Here is a 19,375-nt window from a genome sequence, read left to right on the forward strand (position 1 = left end):
TCTGGTCAGTCTGTTCATTTGCTTTCTAGTTATTGTGCTTCGTAAAGTTAATTTACAATTGCAAGGATTCTGTGGCATTTGGTTTTCCTGCCCTTTTTGAAGTTGTTCATCCATGGCTCGACATGCCTAGACAATTCTGAGTGTTACTTAACATTTGATACAAATCTACCTTGTTTTACTGCTGGTACAAGTGAAATTAATCAGTAACAGTTTGGTTATATGCTGAGACTTGATTGTTAGTGACACTTGGTGATAAGTGTGTTGTGGGTCCCCAAGACCACCCTCAGGTTCAGTGATTCGCTAGAAGGAACCACTGAAAAGCTGTTACACTCATGCTTATAGTTTACTACAGTAAAAGGATACAGATTTGTTTAGGAAACCTTGGCTTTTTCCTTCCTCTGTAAGGAAAAACCCAATTCTCCCCGACTGTGTGTTTCTCTCCTATGTACCTCCTTCACTACTCATACAGAACACTTCACTTGTGATGCTTCTGGTCACCAAATGTATGGGGTTTTCCCCCACAACAAGCAAGTCTCTGTGACAGCAGCTTGGTGTCCTACAATTTAACTCAATTCTGACACTGTCCACCCAGAGACAGATCCCACAGGTTAAGGGCTCAGTCTCACAAGACACCCCCTCTCCCCCCGGCACACTTCAGATGCCAGTCGAAAGCCCGAATTATCACCTATGCTTCTGACCAACCGGCTGTAGTTTGAAGGTTCCAACAATCCCTTTCTTGGGTTCGATTAATTTTCCAGAGTGGCTCACGGAACTTAGGGAAACAGTTACGTTTACCAGTTTTTTAAAAGGTATGATAAAGGATGCAGATGAAGAGATACATAGGGCAAGAGTCGAGGTCTGAGAGGGTCCCGAGCACAGGAGCTCCTGTTCCTATGGAGTTTGGGTGCATCCTCCTCCCCGTGTGGGTGTGCTCGCCAACCTGGAAGCTCTCTGGACCCCCTGCTATTGGGATTTTACGGAGGCTTCTTCATGTGGGCATGATCCGTTATTAACTCCATTACAGCCCCTCTGCGCTCTCTGGAGGATGAGTGTGGCTGAAAATTCCAAGCTTCCCATCATGGCTTAGTCTTTCTGGTGAGCAGTCCCCATCCAGGAGCCCTCCCAGAGTCACCTCAAAGAACAAAAGACGCTCCCAGTGCTCTTATCACTTGGACAATTACAAGGGTTGTAGGAGCTCTGTCCTGGAAACTAGGGCCAGAGACCAATAAATACATTTCTTCCTATTTCACAAGATTACAATCAACAAAGGCAAAAAACACATAGGGCAGAGTTTAGGAGAAATCTAAAGGTCAAGCTCCCAGTTGTCCTCTCCCCATAGAGTTGTAAGGACAGAGCTTTACTCTGCCAGCAACCATGTGTGACAATACATATGAAGTATTTTCAACCAAGAAGCTCCTGAAGTTTGGCAGGGTTTTATTGAGCGTCAGTCACACAGACATGGACAGCCCACGTGGCTGAGCTTAGCTACTCAGTGGCTATCGTCTCCCAGAGGTCAAACTGATAGAGTATGACCCAAAGCCCCAGGCAAACAAAAAGAGGTGTTCACCATAAAATCACATTGTTAGCATAAGCTATCTGTCTGGCCCAAGGTCTCGAGTATACAGTGTTATCAGGCAGGGTAATCCAGGGCCTCAGAGGTTATCTGGAAGGAGCTGATCAAAGGCCAGTCCTTTCTTTGGAATGTGTAGGATCTGAACACCCCAAGCCTCCTGAGTTGCGCTTTACTGCATATGAGGATTAAATGTAAGTATACACTTGTGACTTGGTTCAGCTCTGGTTGTCTCTGAAGCGTGTGTGACATTAACATTCCATAGACATGCCACAGGCGTCTGCCCTTCTAGGAAAATGCTGTACATGTTAACAGCAATTTTCAGTAATGGTGCCTAACAGGTTATTATTTGTTAGCGTATTTACTGGAGGTGACAGAATCAGTGAAGCTTTTTGAGCTGAGCATATTCGTGTTGGAAGACTTTAGGTTGCTAGAGATTTTCCTTTGGTTTATGTGATAACAGTTTTCAAGAAGATTGTTGCTTCAAAACATTGACCCTATAGAGTTGTCAGTCTTTTGCACATGGGCTTTTGTCTCCTATTGTGTGTCTAGAGATCAGCTTTCTAGCAGTCTTCAAGTATCTGAAATATTGCTGAAGTATACAAAGTTTTAAAGCTTCCTAGCAGAGAAAAACAGACACAAATAGTGAAAAATAATTAAAGTCACCTGGGATTGCTGAAGACTTTGTTGGCATATGATTAAACAGATGATTAGCTAGAAGGAGACGAGTATACTCTTTGTCCTAGTGGCTGTAAAAGCCAGGTAAGTTAGCATAGAAATCAAGAAAAAGGGAAAACCAAGAAAAAAGAATAGAGGGGAAAATGTAAAATAGCAGAAGCAGCGTAGATGGGAAAAGGCAGCAAAAGGTGAAATTACAAGCATCAAAGACATTGAGCAGCTGTTAGCCTGATAATGGAGATGAGGAAAGCAAACTGATGAAAACAGAAGAACCTGGAATGGCCTGATTATCTTGTTCTGTGAATTGCAACATTTTTCAAGATTTTTTTAAATGAAATTTTCAATTAAGGCACAGTATATTATAAAACAAAATTAAAGAGAGCCTAGCAGAGTCTTTGCAGTTTCAGGGGACCTAAGACCTAGCTATAGGTTATCTTCCCCCATCAGCCTTTGAGATATTGTCATGGAGATCCCACTGAAAGCCAGTAACTGATCTTAGCTTAGAAGCTTTAAATATTTCATTTTTTTTAGGCCTCTGCATATTAGTAGGGGAAAATAATAACTTTCTGCTAATAGTTGGAGCCATGTAATGAAAACAAAGTTACATTTCATTTAGCAGCCTCATAAAACATCACAGACCAAGGCAACCAGTATCATTCTGCACAGTGTCCCATTTGTGGACATGGTTTAATCAGACATATTATTACGGATAGACGTTTAGGCTATTTCCTGAATTTTGCAAATGTAAGTAAAATAGCAGTGAATAATCTTATGTGTTTTCATATTACTGGAGATACGCTTCAGGGTAAATTCCTAGAAGTGGGATTGCTAGGTCAAAGAGTGAAGGCATTGTAACTTTGTTACATATTACCAAATTCCTTGCCTTAGGGCCTATGCCATTTTGCTTCCCAGCATCAACATACAAGTGACTTTCTCTGTAGTCTTGCAGTTAGCTCAGGGCTAATCTTCCTCAAAAAAAAAAGAATGGGTGTTGAATTTTTCAGTGTCTATGGAGATAATCTTATGATTTTTCTCCCTAAATCTATTAATATGACATATATTAATGATATTATTAAAATTGAACCATCCTTGCCTTCTTTGAATAATCCCACTTGACCATCATGTATTATTTTCTTAATGTGATATGGGATCCTGTTCACTAATATTTTATTTGGAAGTTTTGCCTCCACATTCACATAAGTGATATTGGTCTGCAGTTTTTTTTATGCTATCTTTATTAGGTATTAATATTGTGTTTTTATGCTTTTTTAAAGTTCATTAACATTATGCTTCCTTTATTTTCTGTGCTCTGGAACAATTTGTATAGCATTGGGTCTATCTGATTTTTGAAGATTTGGTAGTTTCCCCCTTGAAATCTTTTAGGTCTTGATACTTCGTTAGGATAGTTTCTTGATAATTTTCTCTGTTTTTGCTATGGAAATTGGCTTATTTAAGTTCTCTCTCTCTGCTGAGGTCACTTTTTATAAACTGTTGTCCTAAGAAATTATTCATTTCATCTAGGTTTTCACCTTTGCTTCAAAGTATGGAAAATAGCCTCTTTATCGTTTTTTTGTTTTAATTTACTGTTTCAAGGATATTTTCCTCGTCATCTCTTATTTTTTATATTTGTGCTTCTCCTCCCCCATTTTTTCTAATTAAGTTAGCTAGGACTTTTTCTATTTTAATTTTTTCAGAGAATCAGGATTTCAATTTATTAATTAGATCTGTGATATTTCGGTTCATTGTCTCATTACTTTGTACTTTTATATTTATCATTTCTTTGGTTTTTGCTTTCATTTGGTTTGCACTGTTCTTTTTCTAGCTTTTGATTTGGGATTTATTTATTTTTATTTTTATTTTTTTATTTCTATTGTATACATTTTTTAAGGCTGTGAACTTTCCTTTGATTACTGCTTTAAATGAATCTCAGATTCTGTTATGTGGAGTTCTCATGATTTTGTAGAAATTTTACAATTTTTTTTGTATTTTCTCTTTGATCCAAGAGTTATTTGACATGAGGCTTTTAAATTTCCATATGGAAAAGCCTTTTTGGTTTTTATTTTGTTGTCTAATTTGATTGCCTTGTAGTAGTTTTGTAATATTTCTGCTTTACATAATTTCTGTTTTCTTTGGACCTAACGTGATTTTTGTGCTCCGTATGCAAGTTACGTTATCTGTTATTAAGGTATAAATTTCAGTATATATTCGTAAGCTCTATGTCCTCGTTTTTTGTCTACTTGACCTCACTCATACTGACAGTGTGAAAACCTGTTATTAGTATATTTTTTCTTGCGTCTTTTTAGTTTCTGCTTTGTAGTGGTTTTTGCAGGGTTATTTGGTGAATAGATGTTTGTAACTGTTTATATTCATTGTAAATTGTGGGATTTAGCTTTATAAAATGGCCTTGTTTGTTCTTTGTAATGTTTTTTAGTCTAAATTCTCCTGGTCTGCTAACAGGATTGCAGTGTCTGTTTTCCTGTCATTTACTTGGTGTACCTTTTGCTCATCCCTTTATTTTTAGCCTTTCTGAATTAGGTTTAGGTGTGTCTCCTGTATACAGCATAGAGTTGGGTGTTGTTTGGGGAGCCAATTTGAAAACCTGTTTTCTTGGGGCTGGCCCAGTGGCAGAGTGGTTAAGTTCACACACTCCGTTTTGGCAGCCTGGGGTTCACAGGTTCAGATCCTGGGTGTGGACCTACATGGCTCATCAAGCCATGCTGTGGCAGCATCCCACATACAAAATAGAGGAGAATTGGCACAGATTTTAGCCCAGGGCCAGTCTTCCTCACCAAAAAAAGAGAAAAGAAAATCTTTTTCTTGTTATAGGTGAATTAGGCCCATTCACATTGTTTGATATGTTCGATTTCCACTCTGTCGTATTATTTGGTGATATAATTTCTGTGTGTTATATTTTCTACTTAGTGTGCTTTTTCTCTTAAAATTTCTTTTGGCATTTAGGAAGATTTGTTTTTGTTCTAAGATTCCATTTATACTTATACTTTCTATAAGGCCCTTTTCTTTTTTACTATCTGGTTTGACAGTTTTCAGTGGTATATTTTGACTCCTGTATTTACTTGTACAGTTGGTGAGTTTATTCTATTTTCTCTCACTTTATCCTCCCATTTTTGAATCTGTAGGTTTATGTCTTTTGCCAAATTTGAGGCATTTTCTGCCATTATTTCTTCAGATATTTTTTCAGTTCCATTTCTCTTTCTGGGACTCTGATGACACAAATGTTAGATCTTTTGTTATCCTCCACATCACTGAGGCTCTGTTCATTTCTTTGCTGTCTTTTTTTTTTTCCCCTTGTTGTTCAGATTGGATGATTTGCATTGATTTATTTCTGAGTTCATTGATTTTTTTCCCCCTCTCTCCATTCTGCTATTGAGTCCTTTCAGTGAGTTTTAAATTTTGGTTACTAAATTTTTCAGTCTTAATTTCCTTCTTTATGTCTTCTATTTCTTTGCTGAAACTTCCTATATTTTATTTGTTTCAGATGTGTTCATAATTGCTCACTTAAGTATTTTTATAATAGTTACTTTAAAATCCTTGTCAGATAATTCCAAAATCTATGTTATCTTCGTGTTGGCAACTGTGGACTGTCTTTTCCCTTTTGAGTTGAGTTGGTCCTGGTTCTTGGTATGATGAGTTATTTTCAGTTGTAGCATGCACATTTTGGGTGTTATGTTATGAGACTCCGACTTGTATTTAAATCTCCTTACCTGTTACTGCCAGACTGCGTAGTAGACAGGCTTTGCTCACACAAATAGCATCTGCAGACACCCCAGCAGGGAGGCCTTACTGCTGGGGTGGGGTGGTAGATGGGCTCAGTGCTGAGGCATACCTTCTGTGTTCCCATTTTTGAAGTTGCTATATTTCTATTTTTCCAGAACATACAACATTTATAAATTATTCTTCCACTTTTATCCCCACGTTTGTATTAGTCTTTGATCTACAGTGAGATACTTCCTCAGTCATCTCTTGGTTGAGTGAAGCTCATCCTCTAGTAAAGGTGTCAGCAGATTGTTCTGTAAAGGACAGATAGTGAACATGGTAGGCTTTTCAGGCCACATGGTCTCTGTCTCACTAATGTAATGTGGAGTAGTTTTATTCGGATATGGTACCTTAAAGCCCTTCCCTCTCCTCTCTTCTCTGAGGTCTCACACAGGCTTGGGGCAGGAAGCCCAGACAAAAGCTAGAATTTAACTTTTTCTCTTTTTACAGGTAATTTGAAATTCGTTGTGTTCACTGACTCCTAGTAATGCTGAAGGCATGGGCTATACATGATTTTATTTGCTCTTCTTACTCATATACTTTTTGAAGGATATGTGGAGAGATTTTAATTCAGGTGGCTGCTGCTATTTTAGAGCAACAGAATGTCTTTAATTTGGATACTCCAATAGGAAACATCTCTGGGTTTTCACATGGATAAAACCTGCGCTTACATTCTTCTGTGATGTGAAGACACCAAGGAAAGTGACTTGCAAGCTCTTTGACTTGGAATGAGTCTACAAACCTGAGCCTACTTTTTAGTTTTTGTTATTTGCCATATATTGGGTATACAGCATGGTTTATACTCTGTGCTCTTCAATTAGGGGCACTTTTCAAGGACTTTGCAAATAATTAATTTTTTCCCCAAACAGAGTTAAAATGCCAAGTCATTTCTTTTATCTATTTGCTTTAGAGCCTGAAAAAGTTAATTACGTTGCTAAACATGTTTGAAAACCACTGGCATAGACAGGATCTTCTTGGTCTCTTCTAGACTTGAAGCAGCATGGGCACTGGTGTCATTCTGTGTGTACAGTCTTCCCCCGTGATGATTAGGTACTCGGTTTGTGGGGCCAGGGAGAATTACTTTTCTGCCTGTTTTTAAATTCATCTATCTGACATATAAATGTAGAAGTTGTCCAAGACTTCTGTGTCTCATTTTTGTGAAGAGTGATCTGAGGTAGGCATAGATAGAGAGTTACCTAGTACTTAATAGATTTATCAGGTAAGCAGACATTTTTGCCACCAAGCTAAAACGTAAAACTTAATTACTTTTTCTGTCACCACCCTTGAAGTATGTTATCCGTTTTAAACATTCAGACAACTACATAAATTGGTAATTCTTTTTTACTTCCTATAGATTCTTGTAGATACTGTTTGGGCTCTGTCATACCTGACAGATGGAGGCAACGAGCAGATACAGATGGTTATTGATTCAGGGGTCGTGCCGTTTCTTGTGCCCCTTCTGAGCCACCAGGAAGTGAAAGTTCAAGTAAGTATTTTAAAATTTATCTTATATATATAAAATTGTGTTTGCTATAGCCAGTTAACTTGCACAGCAAGGTTTCAGTTACGTCTATATGTACATATCTTCCATATTTCTCCTGCTATTGTACTGAACCTGAATTTGTTGATTTCCCAATCTTTATCTCACTCAGATTCCTTGCTGAGTTCCAGGCTCATGTAGCCAATTGTCCTTGAGCCCTTAGATATATTCTCTAAGAACTCCTTCAAGCATTCCATTGTCATTTCAACCAGACAAAATTAAAATGTATTGTCTTCCCCACAAACCTGCTCCTCTTTCTACATCCCATTTCAGTGGACAGCATAGTCCAAGCTAGAAAGTTGATTCCTCCTTTTACTACCCCTCTATTACAAAATCCTGTTCATCCTTATTATATAGCTTTCAGATCTGTCTTCTTATGTATCTAGAGCCACTGCTTTAGTTCAAGACTCATTTTCTTTCCTCTAGATAATTGCAACAGCCTCCTAACTGCATTTCCTCTTCTGTCTCTAGTTTCTCCTCACTCTAATTAGGGGTAGGTGGCTGATAGATCTGTTCATCCCAGCTGTGCCAAAGTGACTTTCTAGATAGAAATATGTGCCCATTCCAGGCCTTTATTAAAATCTTTCTGTGGTACCAGTTTAATAATAGATAAAAATAGCTCTTAGAAATGGACCTTTACATTTTTTAATTTCCTTTCATTTTTTGAATGTTTTTTCTGTTTTCCATATAGTTCCATTTTTCATAAAACTATTATTTAAAATTCAGAATTGCTTCTCAGATCCGCTTTGTGTAATGCTTTGTGTAAAAATGCAGTAAGTGTTAATCATTCACCTCTTGCATTTTTACATTCTCTTAGGATTTTGAAAAATATAGAATCAGTTTCATCATAAACAAATAAATTTACAGACAACGTTTTTATCCCCCCCCAGACAGCAGCACTCAGAGCAGTTGGCAACATAGTGACTGGCACTGATGAGCAGACCCAGGTTGTTCTCAACTGTGATGTCCTGTCACACTTCCCAAATCTCTTATCACACCCAAAAGAGAAGATAAATAAGGTAAGGCATATAATATCCTCATCGTTGATTTCTTTCTCTTTGTCTCATTTTTAATTGTTCTCTTGTTTCTGGTGCTAATTGTTTGATTGCAATTTTCTTCAAAACCACTGCAGTTTAAGGTGAGAATTATTGCAGATCACCTCTGCAATTATTTTGTTTCAATTTTTTATTGCTTGCTATTGGTGCTGCCCTGATCATTACAGAATAAAGATTATTTTTATACTAACCCAATGTTTTCATTTAAATAGATTGAGCAGTAGCAACAATCATTAAGTTAGTAACCACTAGGTGAGAGTACATACAAAATTTCCCATTGGATGGCTGATATCTTTTATAAACAAATAGATCATAATTTAATCTCTGTGAAATTAGATTGGACCTAAAGATCCAGTGCTTAAATTAAAGGATCATAAAAATTGCTTTTTTTGAGATTTCAAGCTTGAAATACAAACTTATTATTAATTGTTAAAAATATACTTAAGTCTTCTTGTGTCTGGCTTATTTCACGTTGCATAATGTTTTCAAGGTTCATCCCTGTTGGAGCATATATCAGAACTTCATTCCTTTTTATGGCTGAATAAATATTCCATTGTACTATATACCACATTTTGTTTATGCATTCATCTGTTGATGGACACTTGGATTGTTTCTCCCTTTTGGCTATTGCGAATAATGCTGCTATGAACATTGGCATACAAGTGTCTGTTTGAGTCCCTGCTTTCACTTCCTTTAGGTAAATATCTAGGAGGAGAGTTGCTAGGTTGTATGGTAATTATGTGTTTAACTTTTTGAGGAACTGCCAAACTATTTTCCATAGCGGCTGCACCATTTTATAATCCCACAAGCAATGTATGAGAGTTACAATTCCTTTTTTATTATTATTATTTTTATAGCTACCCTAGGAGGTGTGAAGTGGTATCTCAGGGTTTTGATTGGCATTTGGTTTAATGCAGTTTTATCTGCCTGAAATGCCACCATCGCCCAAATAAGCAGACTTGATCATTTCTTCTGTGTCATAGCTATATTTATATAGTTTACTGTAAGTTGACAGTTGGATTCTTATAGAAAAGTATGTTGTCAAAAATCACATTTTATAGATAGATTTGTTCCAGTGAAGGGAAAGAAGCCAGAGTCTTTCAGACTCTCAGCCAGTTATTTTTACGGTAGAAATTTCAATAATATAGGTGGTTTTTACAGCTAAATGTATTCCATAATTGGAAACAGAGCTGAGAAGTGAGGAAGCCGGACAGAAGTGGGTGGAGAGAAGTTCCAGCCCGTGATGGGATTGCTCTGAGTGAAGGTATCATGGGGGAAGAAACAGGGTTCCTGTAGGTACCTGCCCAGCTTCAGCAGGCAGTTCGTTGCTTCGGAAGTTTTCACCTTGAGCATTTGTGTTATTTGCATCTTGGGACCATCATGAGACCTTGGAGAGGTAGAGGTTACCAACTCAGTTTTTTTTCCCTCTCAACATTTTAGTTTTAAAATTTTCAAACCTTCAAGAAATTTGCAAGAATTGTATAGTGAACACCCATATAATCTAAACACTAATTGACCAATTGGTAACATCTTACCACAACTAGATGGCAAAATAAATTTACAGTTAACTCTTAACTGTGGAGGAGAAAGAAGATACACATTTGACACTAAAATTACAATAAACCTCTTTCTTTGTAACTTATAAATCCTTTAAGGTTACCATAAAATTTGTCTTACAGACTCATCCTAGATTAATTAGATATTTAACTTCTAAGATATCTCGCAGATATTTTTACAATAAAGCAATTCCCCTTTCTTAGAAGTAGTTTTAACAAAGTATTAGGAAATTCAGTCTTTTATTTATTTCTATCTTCGGTTTTTGAGGGGGAGCTCATGCACCAAAAATGTGAGCTCCATGAGTAAAGATTTGTCTGTTTTGTTTACTGCCATATTACCATTGTCTAAAATAGTGCTTGGCTTATAGTAGGCTTATATATTATTGAATGGATAAATGCTGGGTTAATGGGGCCCAAATATTATGGATAGAAGTTTCCTTGTAACTTGTTTAAAATGGGAGATTCTGTATGACTAATCACTTTTTAGATGCATTCTCCTTAATAAAACTCAGGTGATTTTGTTATTGTATATATAAACTACGTTAAAATAAAAATACAAATGCATTAAAGATAGAATTTTTCAAATAAAAGCACTCTTTATTTTGTTCAATTATAGGAAGCAGTGTGGTTCCTTTCCAACATAACAGCAGGCAACCAGCAACAAGTTCAAGCTGTCATAGATGCTGGATTAATTCCTATGATTATTCATCAGCTTGCTAAGGTCAGTTATATTAGGAGCTCATCGTGCCTGTTAGTATATTATAACCAAGACTTTTTGAATAAAGAATGTATGTTATCAATTCTTTTTTAACCTGCAGGGGGACTTTGGAACACAAAAAGAAGCTGCTTGGGCAATTAGCAACTTAACAATAAGCGGCAGGAAAGATCAGGTGAGTTTGGAAGAACCAACTTACGATTGTCAGTATTAGAAAGTATACTACTGTCTTATGTTGAGGAGTTGCACGTTGTTTATAAGCCCTATACTGTGTTCTTTTTGGGTAAATGATATGTAAATAAAAGTATTTCTTCTCTTTTGTTGTCTAGGTTGAGTACCTTGTACAGCAGAATGTAATACCACCGTTCTGTAATTTACTGTCAGTAAAAGACTCTCAAGTTGTTCAGGTGGTTCTAGATGGTCTGAAAAACATTCTGATAATGGCTGGTGATGAAGCAAGCACAATAGCTGAAATAATAGAAGAATGTGGAGGTAAGAGTGGGTTGATTGAAGAAAAATAGTTGAGCACTGGAACTCTGATACATTAGTTCCTTTAGAGACAACTAATTAGAAGGAAAACTGTTAGGAGACATTGTTGTTACATCATCAAAGAGTGTTGCTGTTCTTTATTCGCTGTATTAGCGTTCTAAGAAGATTTTCTGGAAAACATTAGTCCATACTTTGGAAAAACTGCTTTGTGAAGGTCAGTCCATAACCTTCTAAGATTCACATTGCTTTTTAGAAAACACAAATATTCCTCTTGAAGTCACAGTGCATAAGAGCAAATTAAAAGCTCCGAGAACCACTACAGTAGAGAAACTGACAAGCTCTGTTTAATCCAGCATTTCTCAAACTCCTTTTCAGAGAAACACTTTTTTCATGTTGTACCTATTATCATGTGTTTCTGTGGACCTTACTTTGTGAAATACCATTCCATATTGTTGGAAAGTTTAATGATTTTGGAGTCATCTAGATACTTTGTTTCACTCCTATGATTGCCAGAACTGCATGCTAAAGTTATTACTACAAAAGTTACTTTGAAATTTTAATGAAAAAGAACTGTGATTTGAAATACTATATCATTATTTTCTCTGGTAATAATATATGAAGCATATATTTTAAAATTCTATTTTTAAAGGTGGTTGTTCAATATGTACTAAATTGCCCAAACCTTAAATTAATTTATCCTAATGTCGTGTTTTATTTTAAACATTTTGTTGACTAATTTGTATGATTATACTACCCAGTTTATTTTTTTAAGAGAAAACAGATGTGATGGCATCATAGACTATTCAGACTAGAGGTATTTTCTTAATAACAAGAAGAAATTATCCTAGAGATGTTAAGGAGGCTTCTCCATGGTCATAGAAGTAGTTAGTGATAAAAGCTTAAATTAAAATCCAGATCTTCGTATTATTAATTCACTGCTCATTCTGGTTTTAAGATGTTTGACTTTTTAAGACAATTTGAAATTAGCATTGTAGTCCGGTTTAAAACAACCCAGAAAGTTTAAGCTACAGAATTTTACTGTTCAGCTTCTATCAGTGTAGTTGCTTCTGTCTATGGGAGTAATACTTATAATTAGGACAGATATTTGCTTAGTACTTTATAATTTTATAAAGCACTTTACATTCATTATGTTTGACACCTATCTTCCCATTTTTCTGGTTTGTGTATTACTACATAAAGAAAAAATGCAACTATTTCAAAATAACATAGTTAAATAGACATTTCAAGGAAGAATGTTTATTAAAAAGGATTTACATTTATAGACTTGTACATCTGATGCATCAAGTAAATATATTGGTAATATAAATGAAGGCATTCTACAGTTACTGTTCTGAAAAATTATTTTCCAAAATTCATTGTGGCTATGGGACATAAGCACCCAATTCCAGTTTTATCTTCTATTTATATCAGTCATTAAGTTTCTGAAAACTTATTTTTACAGTTATATAAAAGTAATGACATTTGGAAAACAAAGAGAAAGATAAATATTACCGTATGAGAAAGTATGATTATACTAAAGCAGTCTAGGGAGATCTTGGTGCTAGTTCTGTCACTAACTTGCCACGTCACCTGAAGTAAATACCTTTACGTCTCTGTGCCATAGCTTCCTCACCTGCCACATGGAGTGTTTAGGTCTTTTTTAAACCACCTGCCTCAGGGACCAGGTACTTCAAGGGCGTCTAAAGAGGAAGAAATTAGTGAGATGCTGGTCCTCCAACCAGAGCAGCTCAGGTTTTTATCTGTTTTCCAGACAAACTATCATCTTCAGGGGACCGTGGGAGGGTGTTCTAGTTCTTTAGGATTTTCTGTGATTAAAATGAGCACAGTTTTTATTAGTATCTGCTTAATTATTTTGATTATTTTATTTTTATCAGGTTTGGAGAAAATTGAAGTTTTACAGCAACACGAAAATGAAGACATATATAAATTAGCATTTGAAATCATAGATCAGTATTTCTCTGGTGATGATGTAAGTACACATTAAAGGGTGATGTACATTGAACCTTATACATAATGTAAGTTTAGTAAGAATTTTCCTTTTATCATTCATATGACTTAAATTTATGCTGTATTTCTATCAGATACTCTTGAGGTGTCATTTATCCAGATATTTTAAAAAATATAAATTAAAAAAAATTAATGGTTTTTCATCAATCAGTTTTGTTAGACACTATGTCTGAAACTTCATTATAAGATAAAATTGTAAAAACAGTTCCTTTTGTATTTGTAATGTGTTAAATGGGAAGAAATAGTAATTACAGAAATGATGTATGTTCCGACAGGTAAAATAAACCTACAGATACAGGAACTTAAGAGTAGGGCAGTTTTTAAAAGTGTGTTCAATTTTACATTGTTAAGTTTCTTAGTAACATTATTATTGATTTACTTAAATATTTTTAGGTGATTAAAGCATTCATACAAAATTCTCTCCTAAGAAGTAAATTGGCTCTGCTTACACCATAATGTATAGTGTCTTAAAATAATAAGGATTTTTTTCTTGCTATTTATAGATTGATGAAGATCCTAGCCTCATTCCTGAAGCAACACAAGGAGGTACTTACAATTTTGACCCAACAGCCAACCTTCAAACAAAAGAATTTAATTTTTAAGTTGAGTCGAGTGCAGCATCTTTCCCACATCCAATATGAAGCACCACCAGATGGCTACCAAATGACAAGAACAATGACAGCAACAACAAAAGGCTCCCAAACACACATGCCTCTTCGTTTTGATGCTTCTAAAGCAAGCCATGTCTCAGTCACTTTGCAGTTGCCAAAAGTCACTATCACATGGACTGTAAATGCATATGCATGATTTCCTAAACTGTTTCAGAATTCTCCTTAACAATCTCAACTCCCCTATTTTTCCCTGTTCCCTGGTGCCACACGCTGACAACTGCAATCTCCAGTTTAGAATATTCCATAGTGGTGGCATGTCAGCTGTCCACTTGATGTTCCTTTGGAAAATGGTGCGCTGTGGATCAAGACACTTTGGTATGATGCATATACACGTTGGACGACTCTAAAGAGGTGCAGTCTGATCTGAGCCTCCATCATTGTCCTCCACAAACATATTTTCATATTCTTTATGTGGAAGAATAGATTTTAAAGTACAAGCCAAATGATTTTCATTGGTGGAACTGACACAAAAGAAGTAACTTAAAAAAAGAAACTTGGTTATTGATTAAACAGATAAGTTTAAAAAAAAACTGTACTTCATCTCCCAGTAATTGATGTGTTTATTATCTGCCTCAGAAGCCAGGGTTGGAGGAAGAACTTTAGCTATGGATGGTAACGCTTTCGCCATTTTACCTAATTTTTGAGAACAGCAAGCCCTATTTGACCACTCACTTCAGCCTGTGTGTTCCTGCTGTTTTGAAGTAATCAAATGCTGTGCATGGTGTTTTACCTGAGCTGCAACCTGTTACGGACTTGAACTTCTGTTTAAGTTGAAAGCAAGAGTCCCTGCAAAACAAATAAAAAACAAGAAAACAAAGGTCTACAGTACCCATTGGTGATGTTAAAAAAAGAACTTCTTGCTTTCAGCTTTCAGGAGTTAATACTTTTCGTTTTAAATTGATAATTGGATATGGTTGATTTATATTGGGTTTAAACTGTGGAGCTTTCATGTTTACTGTAATTTAGTCTTAAAATATTTTTTACTTAGTAACAGTGCTTTTGATAATGTGGTTGGCAACAAACCAGCAACTATTTAGAAGTGTCATAAAACTTCATTCTTTTGAGTATTGGGAAAGTTAACTCAGATCCTACTCTAAAAGCATATTCACATATTAAAAGATTCGGACAAGGATCTGTGCAGAGGAATAATCTGCAGTTATTTAACATAAACCTGATTTGCAGTGATCTTTAAGTAATTCTGCAAAATCTGGTATTACTGTGTAAAGTCATTGCTTTTGGTAAATTGTCTGACCCAGTTACTAATGAAAGAATATGGATTTGAAAATGTTTAAACTGAATAATTTGTGCTGTCACAGAAATGGTTTGTTGCTATTGTTTACTGGGTATAATCTCCCAATGCATTGATGTGAAGGGATAGAAAATCTAAACTAATTTAGTTATCCGATGGGGGGGGGGGTGTATTTACTGTGATGAAGATGAGACAGATGCCATCAGAGCTTTGTGAATCAGCTGGGGTGTTTTCACTGATAAACAACACATAGCAGGTGTGCATTCATTACAAATATATGTATCTGCCAAGGTGGAGCCACTTTAAAGAGTGAGTTTTGTCTTGTATCTAAAGTGGATACAAGCGTATGTTTAAAATGCAAGATTTTTACTTGCTAGAGAATCTGTTTTAATATAGTGGTTTGGCCTCTGATTATTTATAGGTTTTATAAATTTTAGAATCAACTTCTCTTTAAGGTGGCTCAGATTTTTCAACTCTTGTGCACATAAAATTGAGTTGAAGTTCATTGTGCCTTTTTTTCTTTATCCAAATTTTGAGTTAAAGCTTCATATGGTAACTGCATCCTATTCAGACTCTAGTCTAAATTTTTGAAACTGTGTGGTGTTCACTAAAAGTAGGAATAACAAAGTCAAAGCTAATGAAGGTCACAAACTTCGGTGAAACCCTTAAAGTCCAAATCTTCTTGATATTGTGAATTGTACCCCTTCCAGTTTAGTTTCTTCTGGACTCTCCATACTTACTGACAGTTACCTTTTAAATTTTGCACACATTGAGATTAAATTGGGCCTCTACTGTGCCGATTCCTAATTCCTCTTGTGTTTTAAGTGCAAACTAACATAAGTGAACATTAGCATCAAGTAGTGCAGACGTATGTATGCATTTGCTTGATTCAGTTTGTTGTGACCTTATCAGTTTGGAATTGGAATTGCACCATTTCATAGATAAAGGAAACTAAGTATATTGCTGCACTTTTAAGTTTTCAAAACAGTGTTGAAAAATTGCATTGTTTTTATTTTTTTTAAACTCAGTTAAAAACGACTAAAACGTTCTTTCAAAAGAGGCATCTAAATGTGTTCCTAATTTTGTATATGGGCTTAGGTTTTGTAACCAATAAAAAAAGCTGCTATCAAATATGATAAAACATTGAAGAGCTTATTTCTAAAAGTATCTTAATTTCTAGTTTTGTCTTCTATATGGTTAAATTTAAATTTGGAGTTACTTTTCAAACATCAGTCACAGTAGAGAATCATGAATTACTCTTTCACTGTATTTTAATGTATCCATTCCACTGTAACAAACCAGGATGACCAATAACAATGCAAGATTTAAGAGTATTTTGTGACAAGTAAGAAGAACCAAAATCTATATTAATTTCCTATGTTGCCAAAAAAATGCCACAAACCAGGTGGCTGAAAACAATATAAACTTAACTGTTGCACAAGAGGCTGGAAGTCCGAGATCAGGGTGATGGCTCTCTCTGTAGGCTCTAGGGGAGGGTCCTTCCTTGTCTCTTCCTGGCTTCTGGTGGTGGCCAGCAGTCCCTGGCCTGTAGCTGCATCACTTCAGTCTCTGCCTTCATCATACACGGTGTTCTCTCTACATATCTCAGGTTTAAATACCATAACTTAGAGAAAGATCATTTGAGAAGATAGTGTAAGTAGGACTTCAATGAAACAAAAATTCAAACTTTATTTAAGGTCTGTCTAACCCTTGAAAACAAGAACTATGGAATATAGCAATTGAAGTAAACCTGAAAGTTTTAACCTATTAGATAATAGTTGTGGCTCTAAATGTAATCTTGGAGCAATTAAAAGAACGAAAGAAAGGCTGAACTCTTGAGTTTACAAATATTTTCACTTTTGTATAATGCCACTTCAAATTATTCTTGAAAGAAGTTGGTGTATAAGTAAATAAATGTGATAGTACTCCTGTGTAATCTTTCCATAATGGTTTCCTTCAGAAAGTTTGTTCTTTTCAGGGGATTAATTAATTATTGCAAGAAAAAATTCATGAATGTTAGTTTTCTTACAGTGGTGGTTATGGATCTTTTTAACCCTAGTTGAACTGGGGAATTTTAATTAAATCTATTTGGAGAAGGGGAGTATAATTTCTGTACATTAAGCTGTAAGTCTCAAGGCACATAACCTAAGGATTGCTCTGTGTAACCCACCAGTCATTTGTCTGAAATTTAAAAGGAACTCTTCACATAAATGTTGTACTTTATTTGATAGCTGAGAATGATTCTCAAAAAGTACTATAAATAGGCGGAGCTCTATCTTACACATCTATATATCTACAGATAGGGATCAGCACTCTAGCAAGAGAAAGTGTATAGGAAAAGAGATGTGAAATGCAACCTGTTCACATCCTTAGTCTCTTTGTTTGCCCATGAAATTTCTCGACTAAAACTTCACCTAAATTAGGGTTTCCCAAACCCTGCAATATTCACATTTTAGACTGGATAGTTATTTGTTGCGGGGGACTGTCCTACACATTGTAGGATGTTTAGTAGCATCCTTAGGCTCTGCCCACTAGATGTGGGTAGCACCTCTCCACTCCCCAGTCATGACAACCAAAAATGTCTCCAGACATTGCCACATGTCCCCAGGGGGCCAAAATTGCCCTAGGTGTGAACCATTAGCCTAAATCAATTCCTGTAGAAAACTACACTCAATGAGAGAGCCTAAATCATGCCTTTTTGTTGTATCAATAGTCCCGGGCTTTCCTCAGCTTCATAAGATAAAAAGAGGAGACAAAAAGGTGCCTTTTCTTCATTCTCAGTTTTGGGAGAAATGAGAGCTAGACCTAACGGCATTTCCCACATCTGCCACCTGTGAGCTCCTGGTTGTAGTGAGCCCCATCTCTTGCAGAAGACTTAGGATAGAAATGGGAATATGGAGTAACTAGTTATCCTCTTAAATTTATTTTGAGGCTAAAAAAGAAAGTATGTGAAACAATCAAATGTTTTAGTGTCCCACAATCTCAACACTGCCCTGTAGCAGGGTTTTGCAAACATTTTTAGTTGAAGATCTGTGAGTCCTCTGAGAAAGCTAGGGTTGGACCAGAAAATCACAGCATAGTTTGAAAGAAACTTCTTTGAAGCATTATGAGAGATTGGCCCCATCGGGGAGCTTACACATTTATTAAAAATGATTAAAAGCAGGGGAGCTCTGGCTGAGCTGTGCTATAAAGGATGTGTTCCCTGCGGGGAATTTCTTCTCCAACATCCCTCTTCCCTACCCTAACAGATCACGACCCACCTTTTTTTGAGTAATCCTCTTTTTTCAAGCTGTGGTACCCAAAAATAAATGGGGCCTTGTACTGTGTGAAGCCACAAGATAAACAAGACACATCTTCACAGGACAGCAGTTTTACTTGAGAGTACGTAAGAGTTTTACGGTAATACAAGGGTAAGTGTTAGAGAGTAAAGGACAGTTTTCAAGGATAAAATCAGGTTTTTGAGTCAGGCCACTTTATGAAACATTCCTGCAGGAGTAGGAGTCGGAAGAGTTTGAGAAGCAAATGATGAGGCCCTCACTCCAACTGAGCCTGTTCTCCTTTGTTGAATAGCTTTAGTTGTTACCAAGTCTTTTCTTAATATTGAACAAAAGACACTGCTCTTAAATGACCATCAGTATAAGTTAACTCTTCTTGATTCAGAGTAGACTTTCTGTTAATCCCGGAGAGCAGAAGAGACAGATCCATTTTTATCAGCTCCCTTCCTCAAACTGAGCACTCCACGCATTTCAGCCGTCCTGACTATAAAGTTGTTCCTGGACCTGGGTCCTGGCAGCTTCATGCATCCCAAGGACCCCAAGAGTAGAGTGTGGTGTGACTGCTTTCTGGGTACAGTGGAATGGGAACATGCCATTATCTGGACACACGCTTCTATTACTGTGGAAGAGATTTGTTTCATCTATTTTACCAGCTTCATCATAATTAGATTTATGATCAAGTAACAGCCTTAGCTCCCTTTGTCATCAGCTCTCTTTGACCCAGTAGTTAGGCATTGACACTTTCAAACCTAAACAGAAGACTTTATAAATGTCA

The 19,375-nt window shown here is 36.2% G+C and overlaps 1 protein-coding gene across 4 annotated transcripts in view; it reads left to right on the forward strand.

Annotated features, from left to right (window-relative positions):
• Positions 1 to 16,466, forward strand: part of KPNA3 (karyopherin subunit alpha 3) — a 93,783-nt gene extending 77,317 nt beyond the window's left edge. For all 4 annotated transcript variants that reach the window (XM_070578159.1, XM_070578158.1, XM_070578160.1 and 1 more), the window contains 7 exons: positions 7,377 to 7,508; positions 8,453 to 8,581; positions 10,790 to 10,894; positions 10,992 to 11,063; positions 11,218 to 11,380; positions 13,273 to 13,367; positions 13,909 to 16,466. In XM_070578159.1, coding sequence (XP_070434260.1) covers positions 7,377 to 7,508; positions 8,453 to 8,581; positions 10,790 to 10,894; positions 10,992 to 11,063; positions 11,218 to 11,380; positions 13,273 to 13,367; positions 13,909 to 14,007 — 795 coding nt within the window. In that variant the 3' untranslated portion in view covers positions 14,008 to 16,466. The remainder of the gene's footprint in view (positions 1 to 7,376; positions 7,509 to 8,452; positions 8,582 to 10,789; positions 10,895 to 10,991; positions 11,064 to 11,217; positions 11,381 to 13,272; positions 13,368 to 13,908) is intronic.
• Positions 16,467 to 19,375: the final 2,909 nt, after the last annotated feature.

The sequence above is a fragment of the Equus przewalskii genome, chromosome 16 (genome assembly GCF_037783145.1).
Source record: "Equus przewalskii isolate Varuska chromosome 16, EquPr2, whole genome shotgun sequence".
In the NCBI taxonomy this organism is placed as follows: Eukaryota; Metazoa; Chordata; class Mammalia; order Perissodactyla; family Equidae; genus Equus; species Equus przewalskii.